This window comes from Vanessa tameamea, chromosome 27 (assembly GCF_037043105.1).
Source record: "Vanessa tameamea isolate UH-Manoa-2023 chromosome 27, ilVanTame1 primary haplotype, whole genome shotgun sequence".
Lineage (NCBI taxonomy): Eukaryota > Metazoa > Arthropoda > Insecta > Lepidoptera > Nymphalidae > Vanessa > Vanessa tameamea.
The window spans coordinates 1,988,837-2,004,849 of record NC_087335.1 but is presented as its reverse complement, the minus strand read 5'-3'; the positions used below and the strand labels follow the sequence as shown (position 1 = coordinate 2,004,849).

Below are 16,013 nucleotides of genomic sequence, written 5' to 3'. Positions count from 1 at the left end.
ATATTTGATTCAATTGGACCGTGTTGTGCAGAAATATATCAGCACACCAGCACTACTAAAAGTTATTAAGATTTCATAAGAAAACCAGTTTTATTGTCATAGTAACTCTGTTAAATTGTATATGTATATAACTATAATGTTATGCATATTATTATAAAGACATCAAAAACATTTTATTGGATTTCTTATCTCCTTCTCTTTTTTAAATCTTTACAATTAGCTTTTCTATGGATTGTTACATTTCACAAGACAGTCGAATTATACTTTACAGCTTCAATTTAGTAATTTGAATATTAATATTATCGTAGTAAATGAATATTAATATTTTGTATTCGCAATTCTAGAGACTTTAAGATTCAATCGTGGGGTGGATAAAACCAAATTCGAGAAGTAAAGAAAAACTTAACAACTGGCTTCCGTCTCCGCAAAGTCAGTTCATACTTCCGTGGGCAAGGTGTTCTTTCTATATTAAATTCCTCAAACACTTTTAGCTTAGACAAATCAATTTCAATCACATGTTTAAAATACTTTATTAATAAGGTATGTATGTTACTCAATAAAGGATTATATATATTACAAAGAAGATGATATAAGTGTGTGTGTGTTCATTAATTTCTGAACATTTAATTTAATTACCGAGTCCCTGCTTGAAATTACAAGTGCTCGCTAGAGTCTATTTTAATAAAGTATAATTTGATTTGATTTGGTTCGGAACATGAAATAACTTTTAAAGCCTATGTCATAAGCGTTTAAAGACAAATTTCCAAATGGAATCTTCCAAGAATTGTTTTAGTAATGGACTTTTTTTTATGACAAGAGCTAAACCTAAGAATTTGACACATTATTATTGTCGAAACTGTAATCAGAATTAAAGTATATTGCTATAAGTATAACTGGAATAGTGATGTTATTTATGTAAAGATATATTAATCAAGAACTGTCAGTAATATAGATGAGCTATTAACGAATTGTACCATACGGAATACATGAATCTAAGGTTTGTTTGTCTCTATTATTTCTTTGATCGAAATAGGTTATAAATAAAACTCTTATACCTTATACAGAAAGACAAACAAGATAAATCATTGTATTTATTTGTGACCGGAACCTCTGCAGGCGTACAGAACAAACCATAGATTTACTACAATCGGATAAATGGTTTAATAACATAGGGAAAAAACATTATTCCTATTTATTAACTAGTTGTTGCACGCAGCTTCGTCGGGTTTTATGGGTTGATCGTCAGGTATTAGGAATAAAAAAACCTCTTACCTTCCTTGGAGTTCAAGCTTACTTCATATCAAATTCCATCAAATCGGTTCAGTGGTGAAATAGCAACAGACCGACAGATAGAATAAAAAAAAAAAAATTTATTTATTCAAGTAGGCTCATAAAGGCATGTTTAATCGTCGTGTTAGTGTTGAATTAAATTTAAAGCTACCACCCGTTCGGTAAACAGATTCTACCGAGAAGAACCAACAAGAAATTCAGTATTTTAGTCTTAATTACCACTTAAGTACATTTAAATTTTTATATATCTTGCTTAAAAATCAATACATTCTAAGTACGTTTTTTTGTCATTAATATAATCTTGTATTGAGTAAAATGACTTATTTATAAATGTTTTCTTTGATATGAGCTTTTTAAAACTTTAATAGGTCAAGATATTTAATGCGAAAGTATCAAAAGATATAATATATATTATATCATTGCTATGAATTATTAATGCGTAATCGTACCTATTGAGGCCCTCTTTACACATTCAACGTCTGGTAACGGTTATGTTTGTCGAATGACCTCATTTGGTTGCGACCTTGAACTAATGACTTCATAGCGTCATTGATAAAACACAGACAATATCATTCTAATATGTTGTTTAATTAAAATTTCAATTTTAAATTGTCAGATTTTTTAAAAATTTTATCAAATATTTTAACATATACAAACGATCCAAATATCCTTATCTTGTTCCAAATTCTGTTTTTGTCCCATTTGTTGTTGAAACGCTTGGACCTTCGAGAAGTAGTGCAAAAAGCTTAATTAAAAGTGTGTTTACATTATAGTACCTTATTGGTAAGCGTGAAATAACTAGACGCAGCAGGAATCAAGTCTGTTTAATTGAGTATCTATTACAACACTGAACAATAAAATTATGTGACATAGTATTTATAGTAGGCACAAAAGTATAACATCTCGACTTATTGCCTCCAGAGGTGACAGGAGGGTTGGTTCGTTTTTTGCCACCAGCATTCTTGCCACCATTCCACGCGGTCCCGTCCGATCGGTTCCATATTTGTATATATTTAAAGACAGATAATGAAAGACAACCAGTTAATGTCAGAGTCAATAGGAAATACTAGGCGTTGTCCGTGGACGAGAAGGCTAAGACTCCTCTACGCTGGTCCATATGTGTAGGTGTATACCTACAAATGTTTCAGATTTTCATTTTACGTATGTAGTTGTCCTCATGATGTTTTTCTAAAACCTACAATCTTTACGTAGGATTTATTTGTTCTAGTCATTAAGCATAATCGGTTGCCTTAACATAAATTAATTTAAGAAAAGACGTTTACAGGATCGTACTTAAACTTTGGAAAGGGAGTGATGTAAGATAGTATTGTAATAAATATAAGTATTTAAAAAATAGGACACAGATGCTAAACTACAATCTAAAGCTAGGCAGTTCACTGTTACAAGTGACGTCACTAAAAGGTCCATTAAGTCCATTTCGACAGATTATAAATATCAACCACAGACAAATTTCAGTTAAATCAGTATTAACCTACATATTATATAAGTAAAAATAAAAAAAATATATATAGTGAATTAGGTTAAAGAGGCAAAATAATATTAAAGACTGTTTTGTCTTGTTAAGCTTTTTTTTGCGTTAAAAAACGTTTTCGAAAGAACAGTTTTTTTTTTTTAATATAAATTTAAAAATTAGTACAGGCCCATAAAGTACTACACGCGTAAATGAGTCTATCAGTAGCTTAGTTGCTGCGCGAAAGATGTACTGACCAAGAACACAGTCGCTCTCTGTTCGCGGTTTCGTGAACGCGTTTAGTTATAGAGAGCATTTAAGAATTTGGAGGCACTGAGGCATAAAAAGTCTTTGAGGAAGACGAAAACAAATACTTTATCAAGTATTTCTTTTCCAAATTTAAATTTCTTTTAATTAAACCCTGTAATTTATCAAAACAAAAATTAAACCAGAAGAAAGTGTTATCCTTACGTTAAAACAACGAACAGATTTATAGTTATACTAGTTAACCGCCCTGTCTTCACATGGGTACAGTACGTGTCTAATAATACAACTTTTATATTGAATAACAAACATTGAAGCAATATTCTTGTTTGTTGGCTGGGAGAGTTAAAATCCTCGGCTCTCTAATATATCTACATACAAAACTTCCTTTTGAATCTTTCTGTTCATTGGTGAAATCCGTTGCGTAGCTTATAAGATTTAAGCGTCTATATGGGAGGGACTTTTTTATACTAAGTAGAGTCTAATTACATAAACATAATCAGCCTGTAAATTTCCCACTGCTGGGCTAAGGCCTCCTCTCCCGTTGAGGAGAAGGTATGGAGCATATTCCACCACGCTGCTCCAATGCGGGTTGGTGGAATACACATGTGGCAGAATTTCGTTGAAATTAGACACATGCAGGTTTCCTCACGATGTTTTCCTTCACCGCCGAGCACGAGATGAATTATAAATACAAATTAAACCCATGAAAATTCAGTGGCGCTTGCCTGGGTTTGAACCCGCAATCGTCGGTTAAGGTGCACGCGTTCTAACCACTGGGCCATCTCGGCTCATTATTAGTATATATTTCTTTATAACTGATGAATATTAAATATTTATGATAACAATCATGACTACGTGACATCCTCCCGGCAATGAAGAGTCTTTGTTGGTGTTGATGTTTGTAAATTGAACTAATATCGTCTTTCGACTGTTTTATTATTTTTTTTCTTTTATTTCACCGCAATCACCCGTTCGTATACTTCTGTTACCAATGTTTGTGAAGCCTCGGCTTTACAGTCTTTGGTATGGTACCTACTCACAGATATGTCAAAGTTTTCGCGCCAATTTTTATCTGTCATTTGTGTTTAAAATAAATAGTTTTCGGAATTATTACGTACAACTGGATAAATTAATGAACTAAATGAATTTATCAGATAATATATTATTGAAATCTAACAAAGATGATATCTTTTTGAAGATTAAAATCTTAATAACATAAATTATTATAATGAATATTCAAATTACATACGATTTAAGAGCAAGCATACGAACACACTTTTTAAGTTTAATCTGACACTAAGAGTATTTACAACTTTCAGATTGAAGAACAAATAAAAATGTCTCGGTTTTTACGGCTATGAAAGTTAAATTATATGCTTGTCCCTGCTATAATATGTATGTAATATATATATATATATATATATATATATATATATATATATCTTCCTCTTGCATATAAGTCACACTGTTTGTTGATGAAAATCGCATTCAAATCCGTTGCGTAGTCTAAAAGATCTAAGAGTACAGACGGCGAGAATCGACATTGGTTTATACTATGATGTACCTATATATGATATATATTTGTCCTTGAAAGGTGACGAGATTTGCCCAGCGGTGGCCATATTTACTGCTGTTACTTTAATAACTTTGATATTGTTTCAAATGCTAGCTAAAGTTGCATATTTTGAATTAAAATATTTTTTTAATTATTTAAATCGGAATGTGTATGTATAAAAATGAATTATGTAATTATTATATAATTTATATAGTTAGCAGATATTGTCCAATGAGGGAATAAATGTCACATATTTAAAAAACAAAATCTCTCTATTAAATAAATACAGATACCATAATTTAGATAGTAAAAAAAAGATTTGAATAATAGAAATGCAATATTTGAATAAACTCCTAATATTTTTTTTCATCGTTTCAGAGATTCGATAACCGGATGCTGTAAGAACTCGACACCAGAACACGAATGATTAGGAACCACGATTATACGAACGATCGATTAAAATACAATAAAATTTAATCCGTATCTTAGAAATGTGTTCATTGAAACGAAATTCGCTGCCTATAGTTGAAAAATTGTAAATATTGTGATTAGCGTACGAGTGATACAATATGCAATTTTGAACGCGCTCGTAAGAAAGGGATAGCGCGGGAAAAAGACAGAGAGCTGCGTCCAAAAATAGTACGTTCAGAAATAGTGAAAAAATGTCGGGCTCATCGTCAGTAGAGGAGGGTGAGGCGGCGGGAGCCCACGCCGCATGGTGGACAACACCATGGAAAACTATGGCTGACCTAGCCGAAGCGGTTGATGACCTCATATGTAGTTTCGACTATATGGACACAGCGATGGACAATCTAGTGATGCTTATATTCATATGGATACTATTCTCCATCGTCATCCTCGGGATCGCGAAATGGGCTTACGGGAGGTTCAGCGCGAAGAGCGTAGAGGAAAAGACCGACAAGCCGAAGCCGAGCGAAGATACGAAGAAGACAGCGAACGAAATAATCTCAAGCGCGGACAGCGTGCTGGCTACCAGTGCGAAGTTCAAAAGCGGCGCCTTCAAACCCTCGAAACCGACGAGTTTCGTGCCCGCGACGCCGCCGACGAATAAAAGAAGACCGGGTCGTATGTCACCCGGACCTGAACAGCTGACATTAAAGAAGCACCAAAGCGTAATTGTGCCCACCTGCACCGGTGCGGATGCCGCGAGCGTTCAGTGGGTTAACGAATTATTGACGTGGTTATATAATGATCTTGTTATTGTGAATGAACTTGTGCAGCAATGGATTGTGTCCATGAACGATTTCTCCAAAAAGTCCGTCGAGGAGGTGAGTTTCTTTGACCTATATACTTTTAAAAATATATATATATTCTAGCGTTGTTTTAGCTTTGAAATGAGCAAGTTTATAGTTTCCCGTTGGTTTATTACTTTGCATCACTTTGATCTGTCAAGCGATTTTTAACTTTAATTAATTGCAATAAAGTTCTAGTTTAGTTTTATGAGATGATTGGTAAGACATCTGAATTAATGGAGTAAAAAAACTGGTTCAAGAACGATTGGTATATAGAGGACGTAATAATACACAGCGGATATAAACACATGGTCCAATCTTTATTGTATTAAGATTTAAGACAATAAAACCTCCTTGGTCCAATTTATTTTATGTAGGCATAACGATTTAGTTTTATCAGCCAATCACGCCTCGATCAACGTGTTTGACATTCGAATTTTAAAAGCTTGGACAGCATTTGATCTATTTTGGCATCTTTGTCATCAGCTGTTTTCAGTATTATCATTTAGGGCAGGGTTGCTGAACTTTTTGGCAAGCTTGTTAATTAAATTCATGTCGCTCCTTAAGGACTTTTAATTTATTAATAATACAAAAAAGTATATACTATAATAACCTAACAATTTTGTAGAAATGATTTTAAAAATAATTTCTGAATTTTAAAATAAACGAAACAAAAATTTATATAAAATACATGTTCTAAAATGGAGAGAAACGATTTCAGTAAAATAAATTGTTAACAAAGAGGGAAAAAAAAATCTTAAAAATAATTGCTACATAATATAACATAACAAGACCCACTGTTTTCAATGAATCATCGGTTGACAAAAGTTTTATCTAAGTACAAAAAAGAGATTTATAGTAATTGGAAAGAGTTTTTCTATGAAATATCTAAAATTGAAGAAATATCGTATTGTACCATCCAAAGTGAGCCTCCTCATATACCAGATACAAAATAAACAGATTATACTTTACTAATCGTCTTAGGTCATGACATAACCCATCAAATAGTTTTAGATTCCGCATGAAAAAAATTAAATCTCCTAATTGTAATAAGTGTGGAATTATTGAAGATCAATATCACTTTTTTATGGAATGTGACAAAACTCAGAATCATAGAAAGTTACTCTTAACTAATTTAAAAGCATGCTTGTTTGTTTTGGATTAGTTCGAAGCATTATATCAGATCCTTTACAAGAATCTGCTAGGATGCTGCTAGAATTCTATCTAATAGCTATAAATAATAAATAATGTTTAAACAAAAGGAAGAAGGGACAATGGGACTGACGTACCTGTGTGTGTGTGTGTGGATAAAAGTCCCAAAATTAAATAATAAAAAGAAAAAAATTATCAGTCGAATAAATTATAAATTGAATTGCAATTAAACTCTTCATGGTCGGTCATGATATCTTTTACCGCCAAGCAGTACTAAGTATTGTTGTGTTCCGGTTGAAAGGATGAGTGAGCCAGTGTGGCAGGCACAATGAACATCTCAGTTCCCAAATTTGGTGGTGCATTGTCGATTTAAGGATGGGTTAATATTTCTTAGGCACCAATGTCTATTTGGGCTCACGGACAGGTTTCCTATTTACACGTTAAAAACAATGAATTTATAATTTAATAAAAAAAAAAAACAATAACTCTTTGTACTATTAATATACTACTATTATGTATGTAAGATATTGAAATAGTTTTTTTTTTTAATTGAATTCTAATCGTTTTAAAAATCGAACGTAACAAAGCGAGTGTTTTTGTAAACAGAAGTCAGTAAATATGTTTACTGATTTCACTGAGTTATCACGTGTTTTTAATATTGCCCCCTCTCCCTAAGGGCGGTATGGAACATTCGAGAATACATATGAACTAGATACTCCTTCAACACATACAAGTTTCTCCATGACGTTTTCCAACACGTTTTTACATGAAAATTGAGTGATGCTTGCCCGAGAATTGATGCATTCTAACCATTGGCTCATCTAGCTTTTGCTTTAAAGTCAATATAAAACATTCTATAAAGAAAACAAGATTAATTAGCGATTTATTAAGAAAATCGTTGAATGTCCTATAAATACACGTGTGAAGGTACCTTAATATTCGCTGTCCTATTGGAATTACTTCTACTAATTACTTAAACACTTTAAAAGCTGTTAAGTTAAAAGGAAATAACATACACTTGAATGTGCATAAGACAAATACATTTACTGGTAAACATACTTAAACGTTACAACTTATGTTGTATACACGTATAATAAATTAATACCATATAGTGATCGCTCATGGGTTGAAATTCGACCGTCATTAATCGCTGACAAAAATATAAGATACGTGGATTCGAAAGATAGAAAAAAATTAGGCTCAGCTGGGCTCTACCTTGTCAATATTACGATTTAAAAAAAAAAACAAATGTCAAAATTAGCTTCATCGATTTTTCTCTTTGACATGACCTGTGTTGTCAGATGTCACTGGTATGAACGTAAACTATTATAAATGTTTTATATGAAATATAAATGTGTGCGTCTGTCAAACGTTTCTTCTCCATATAAACCTCAACCGTGCTCATTATCATTCTTTTCTGTTCGTGTAATTTTCGTAAAAAAGCAGTAAAACGATTTAACTTCACCTATTCGTATATAGATATTATACATACAAGTACACGAAGTACATACTTACTTATGGCTGCTTATATAATAAAACTTTCTCGGAAACGCCCAGCATCGTCTGGTATAAGTTTTATGTGTATTGGTTAGCACTATTTTTCCGTTAGACATTACTAAAAAAATCCTCATTAAGTAACATCTGTATGTCACACGGCTGGGCTAAAGCTACATCTCCTTTTGAGGAGAGGTTTGGAGATGGGGTTAGTCGAAACATATTTGTCAGAATTTCATTGAAATTAGACACAAGGACCTTCCTTCAAGATGAACAAAAAACACGAATTAAACATACGGAAATTCTGTTGTTGCCTGGGTTTGAAACCAAAATCATCGGCCTAACCCAACTTACATAATCCTTCTGTTTTCTTATATTTATTAATATACGATTTTACATTACGCAACAGATAAATATGGTATTGAAAATTTCAGATATTTTGTAGAACTTATCTTTGACAGCAAGATTAAATGTATTGATAGATGTTTATCTCAATAATTCCCCCTTCAATATCATATTTCAATTTATATTTTACTAGCTGAACCGGCGGCGAACACTAAACACACGCCACAAAAGCCCCTTGAAGGGGTGAATTACAGAAAGTCAAACTATTTCCACACCAAATTTCATTTAAATCGGTTAAGCAGTTTAAGCGTAAATAGGTAACAGACAGAGTTACTTTAGCAGTTATAATATTAATCTAGCAATTGGATTATTTCTGAATGAGGACTAAAGAAACGTTGGATGGATTGTGTGAAAGACGATATGGTTAGAAAGAACGTTACTTTTGAGATGACGTCCGACAGAGAAGTATGGAAGAGGAAGACATGCTGCGCCGACCCCAAGTAAAATTGGGATAAGGGCAGGAGGATGATGATGATGATGTTTAGGTTAGAGTTCATATAATATAGATTATAAATTCAAATCGATAGACTACAAATCTGCCGAAAAATAATGCGTTAAAGTAAGCATTATGTTACGGTCCACGATCATTTGACGTTTTATAATCTCATTTATTTTTATAGTTTAGTTTTTAAATGTCCCCCAAAGGGTAAGCAGACACCAACCTTGAGAGCTAAGATCACTCACTCACTTATCCTTCAAACTGGAACACAACAATACTAAGAATTCCTGTTTGGCAGTAGAATAACTGATGAGTGGGTGATATCTCTTTTTTCTCGCTGGAAAAACGCAGTACGCTTTTCTCAACGTTATGGGGTATGTGGGACTCGGTGTTGCCCAAAACGACAAGTACACCGAAATACCCACTAAAAACCATCAAATAAAAACAGTTCGGAGTTGTATTCGTTGATTTTATGAGTTTCCTTCTCGGCAGTTCCGAAGTGATAGATTTAAATTTAACTAATGTTGTAAAATGGTAATTCAGAAGTGCCTGGGAGTACTTGGTGGTAGAGCCTTATACAAGCCTGTCTGGCTAGGTACCACCCACACATCATATATTCTACCACCAAACAACAATGCATATTATCTAAGTTACCAAGGTTGGTGGCGCATTGGTGTGATGTAAGGAATTGTTAGTATTTCCTACAGTGTCTATGGGCGGTGGTGACCACTTATCATCAGGTGGCCCACTTGCCGGTCTACCTATAACGTAAAAAAAAACTATTTGATTTAAGTATGACTGATTAATGTTTCTCTTTGAGCTACTGTAACTACAGAAAATTGATATTACACCTTGAGTTGGCGGCGAGCTGGTTAATATTTCTGACATTGTTGGTGGTGATCACATATCTTTAGGTATTTCCATTTGCTAGTCTATTTATTTACCTAACTTATAATCTCAACTATAACCAATATTTTGCCGTTTGCACATTCATGTTGGATATCAAAGTACCAGGGACTCATAAAACTTAGAGCGTTAACAAATAACTGATTTGTCATCCGTTATATAAGTCATTCCGTGAATCACTGCCCAAAGTACCAGGGAAACATAATTTAAAGTTGTATTATTCCCTATCCAATCAGAGCTGAGTTCAATGTGTTTAACACGAGTAAAGTCATGACTATTACAAATGTAACTTGCTTTAAACGATCGTAAACCTTATCAGTCACGCTCTGTTGCAGTCTTTGAAGATTAAATCTTTTCTATGAATATAACGTAAGGTAGCTTCGTATACTCTCTAGCACGACTATTTATTTTGTTTATGTACATATAAACGTGTATGATATTCATGTATTGAGTTTTTTTCTTTATTTATGTCAAAAGATGAGGCTAAGCCTATTCCAGCTGAATTAGATAAACAAATCATAGAGGTACTCATTCCATACAATTTATTGTGCGCCGTAATCGCTCAATAGTTACAAGATATTTACTGATATTTCTGATATCAAACCCGGCGTCTAAATTCATATGCTTAATTTATATATTTATATTCATCACGTGCTCAGCGGTGAAGAAAAACATCGCGAGGAAACCTGCTCGTGGTAGATGATGATCTGATAAGTTTTAAAATAATATAAAGGAAAGTCCTGCTTATCTTGTGCATTTAAAACTGTCTTGCACACTATGTCTGTATATATATATATATTCTAAAGTACTCATTCGAGTTTTAAATGAAAATTTAAACTATTCTAAGAATATATAAACCGTTTACTTTGATCAATGTTTTATAATGAAATTACGATTTAAACCGTTTTGATACTATTCATATTATATAAAATTCATAATATGCATATAGTATATTCCAAATACAAGATGACAAAGCCAAATAAACAACATATGACATTGAATTGAAACGATATAATTGGTCGAGAGCTTGAATCTATGATATACACTATGGATTTGAGAAAAAATGGCGTTTTGAACGTCGACAAAACTGTTAGCGGAACTTTGGAAGTAAAATTGAAGTGGTTATAAGTAGTTTAGTGGAATCTATATCTTAGTCAAGAACTGTTAGCAGAGCACAATGTAGCAGAGCTATTAACTGTGTAAAATACATAAATCTATGGTTTGTTTATCTTTATCCCTTCTTCGATTGGAATAGACTATACCTTATAGTTTTTTTCAAAGCGTGCGCTGTGCGTCTTCTCATTTTCTAAGAGCTCAGAGAATTGCAAAGCCAGTGTGGGTCGCTATTTATCTATAACTATATAAACACTAGCTACCCGTCCCGGATTCACAAGGGTACGATGTTTTATGTACTTTTAGATATATTAAAACTTTAATTATGTATAAAATATGCATATAAACCTTCCCCTTGAATCATCCTGTACATTCATAAAACCCGCATTAAAATCCGTTGCGTATTTTAAAAGATCTAACCCTACGGACGGCGGGAAGTGACTTTCTTTTATACCACGTAGAGGTTAACGACGAGCTTTAGAGTCCATTCAATTCAATCCAAAGAGACGAGTTAAAGATCATAACAGAAGAACGGAAAAAAAGTTGGAACGAGTGAATGATTTCCCTTAATTTTCAATAATCATTCAATTATGTCGAATAACGACTATTGCATGCATATAATATAACGTTACATATTGTAATTTCAGTAGTTCGATATGGCAATAAAATTATGTTTTTTACAATGATGCTCCAATCTCTGTATATATCTTTTACCATCCCTCACAATCCTCCAATTGTTTTCCTTATGACAGCTCAATCATTTTTAAAATAAGAAATAGTGCTACATGCCAGTATTAAATGTTATCCCATAAAATAATATTAACTAAAGTTGTACAAATTATTGATCAATTAATTACAATAATAAATGTATATATTTATAATATATGATATTATTAATGATATAATTAATTATAATATCCTATGACGTAGCACCGTATGGAGGCTAGTGCTAGTCTCGTAACAATATACATTACATAATGTGGCTCACTATAATATATAGAAATATATATTTATTAGTAAATTTTCTGTAAAATTTAATTGTTAAATAAAACTTAATATTTCGTGAATATTCCAAAAGTTCGCCTGGTCTGATCATAATAATTCATAAAATTGTATTTAATCAAATAATTATGTTCTAACCAATATAAATATTTTTACTATTAGTAGATTGATACAAATTACCGTATTCTATGAACGGAAGATGTATTCGCCCAATGACATTCAAGTTTCTGATTGAACGGCGCCTCCTAGTGAAAAGTCTGTTAATTGAATACACGCAGACACATTTGACAATGTAAATTCAAAGTTTCATTAAAATATATAGTATTAATTAATTAGTTTACCAGCTTCGTCGTCGTTTTGGGGCGCTCGTAAGTTTCAAGTACCACATGTACATTACATTAGCAGCCTGTAAATTTCCCACTGCTGGGCTAAGACCTCCTCTCCCTTTGAGGAAAAGGTTTTGAGCATATTCCACCACGCTGCTCCAATGCGGGTTGGTGCAATTCAATTCAATTCAATACACATGTGGCAGAATTTCGTTAGAATTAGACACATGCAGGTTTCCTCACGATGTTTTCCTTCACCGCCGATCACGAGATGTATTATAAACACAAATTGAGCATATGAAAATTCAGTGGTGTTTGTCTGGATTTGAACCCATAATCATCGGTTAAGATGCACGCGTTCTAACCATTGGGCCATCTCGGCTCTTAAAGTATATAAAGCATAATTCATTCCTTGCGCTTAAAGATTGCCTCCTACCAAATTCAAATTCAATTCAGTGGTTCAACCGTTAAAGTGTAACAGACAGACTTACTTTCGCATTTATAATACCACTACAGACATAGTAACTCGATCACTAAATGAATAGTTAGAATTACACGGTTCAAAAGGTCTTACTATGATTAAAAACCTTCAGATTATAGTAAACATGCATTGTTATATGTTACACGCCTAGTATAACGTCCAAGGTTCCGGTCATAGTATTGGAATAGAATAGTTTCTTATTAACAAATCTACACGGGTCATTACAGGCTGTGTGTAATTCAACGTTTGCCATGTTGAAACATTAAAATAAAAAAAAAAGTAATGATGAAGGAATTAATAGTCTCTGTTTTGTATGTCATATTTTTTTACGTATGAAATGTTTGATTTTATATTATAAATGACGATACTTAAAATAATAACTTAAAACATTTATAGCGCGTTTTAAAGACCTATTAACGCCATCTCTTGACAACAAAAAGAACTAAGTGTTATTAAGACTTGTTTCGTTAAGTTTAGTGAGGAGTGTTGGGTATAGCATGACTTTGTCTGTACATAGCAAAACTATAGGACGTAAAAGTATTACTTAAAACAATTAAATATGACTCACTTACCCATTTATAATATTAATTAGGATGTCTATTTTATTTTGCAATGTTTTTGTAAATTTGATCTTTACCTTTGAAAAGTTAAAGATCAGATTACTATATCTAATATATATTATAGTCGATACAAAATAAATTGCTATGTTTTTGTTTGTTCTTCTGTACCTATATATTAATTACAAGTGCTATTTTTATGTTAATTAATGGCAATTGAGTATACAAAATTCGACTTCATAAGTGACAAAAAAGTGAGTGAACATCGATTTATCATGTCGATCATAGATGTCTAATTTTTAAAATTGGAATTAAACAATTATTTCATCGGTAAAATTCATACGACGTTTTTTCGCACACACATACATACTTTTTATATGATTTTAAGAAAACGGGGATTTTATAAAAAAAAATATATAGTTTATTGTATTTAGGAAATTAAAAAAATATATATCTCACACAGTAAATAAACAAATCAATTTAGTATAGCAATCGCGACAATAATCAATTCTGGCAACATTACAAAATGCCAATCACGTAACCCTCTTCATATCATATTGACCCGCAGTCTATTTTCGATCTTGTTCATTTCGACATAGAGATTAAATTCAATGTAGTCGATCATGTTCAGAGTCATAATGTATATTAATAGTATTTAAATATTTCGAGTGTAATTAGAATTAAATGAGTCAGACAAACTGTTATCACTAGGCTAAATGGTAAAAATAATCCCTATCAATGATATATTTTTAGGTTTATTTTTAACTAACGTTTGCCTGTCGATAAAGTTGAAATAAAAAAAAAAACTAAACACAACTAAAATAACTAAAGCATTACGTCCTATTCCATGACATAAATATACTTTAAAACAATGAAATTGTTTAGAATCTGACCAATTACAACATTACTTTAAGTAACCGACATCTTAAGCGCAAACTTTACCAATAGAAATCATTGTGAATTAAGATTAGTACGTTTAAAGAGCTATCTATGCACAACATATACAGCCTTATTTATGTATAGCGGATGTTTAGCTAAACAATACTTCCTCTCTTTCCGTTACAATTGATTTAACATTAGAAAGAAGAAGACAAAACATACTTACTATTTTTATAAAAAAAAATGTCGTCTATTTACAGTACTATTCTTGTGAAATTATGATTTTTTTTATGCTTTTACAATGACCTTTAAGACTAATAAATATTAATGTCAATATCGCATATCACTTTGTGACATTCAATGATCGAGTTCTGAAGTGAGTTTTGTTTGTTCTAACAGAATTGCTCTACTGATTTTTGCGCTCACCTCGTCCACGGGTTGTGATAGACTGATAGCCACATTATAAATTGGCAGCTACTTGTGTTTTATTATTTTCCCTGTCGTTCAATGTCGGTCTGTAACGAAAAACATCTACGGTCTGGGCAGCCAAGATACGAATAGTGTAATCATTTAGATCTTAAACACTTGAACTTTAAAAATGAAACGTTATTACCAGAGGTATTATGTCAGCTTTGCTCCGCTCTTAATAAAGTGATACTCTTATTTCTCATTAAAAAATCGAATAGAATCGGATACTTCTTTTGTTTTATTATATAATATAATTAATTCTCATTAAAAACCGAATGGAATCGAGATACTTAATTTGTTTTATTTAATAAAAGACTCAAAAATTTATCTTTTTCATGTTTACTGTATCTACTTCACTATCAAGTCTAGTAAGACATTTTATCAATGTATATTATTCCTAACTATTATGTCTATTGTATTAAAATAAGCTACAAATTCAATGTGAATTAAATATAAAGCTACCACCGATTTGGTGACTAGATTCTAACCAGAAGAGACAATTTTCTCCCTCTGTCTGTGTAGATAGTAGACATCTTCGTAGATAGAAAGTCAGTCCGATTCTTTAGGGAGGATAATGCTGTCATTATCCTGAAGTTACCCTGTGGAACCACTATTTTAGAATACAATTTATGAAAGTAATCCTACCACAAACCGTCACCCCGATTTTAACCCCTGGAGATGTGAATTAAAAAAAAGTAACAATATCCTTCATCAATCCCATAGACAAACTATTTTCATATCAAATTAAGCGCGAAGAGGTCAGTCAGACTTTCGCATCTATAATATTAGTATAGATCTGCATTGACTTCCTGTTAAGAGTAATTTTATTAACATAAGAATTGATAACATTAAATATACATAAATATGAACTAAATATAGTTACTGTATAAATCTTGACCGCGTGGAATGGTGGCAAGAATGTTAGCAGCATTTCCCCGTTGAATCGCAATTCCGA

General features: G+C 32.3%; 1 protein-coding gene across 14 annotated transcripts in view; it reads left to right on the top strand.

Moving 5' to 3' along the window:
• LOC113401176 (uncharacterized) overlaps window positions 1–16,013 on the top strand; it is a 77,114-nt gene that overhangs the window by 22,624 nt on the left and 38,477 nt on the right. For all 14 annotated transcript variants that reach the window (XR_010309715.1, XR_010309716.1, XM_064219383.1 and 11 more), the window contains exon 2: window positions 4,962–5,872. Coding sequence is in view for 12 of the 14 variants with exons in the window: in XM_064219383.1 (XP_064075453.1) it covers window positions 5,246–5,872 (627 nt within the window). In the remaining 2 variants the exon portion in view is untranslated. The remainder of the gene's footprint in view (window positions 1–4,961; window positions 5,873–16,013) is intronic.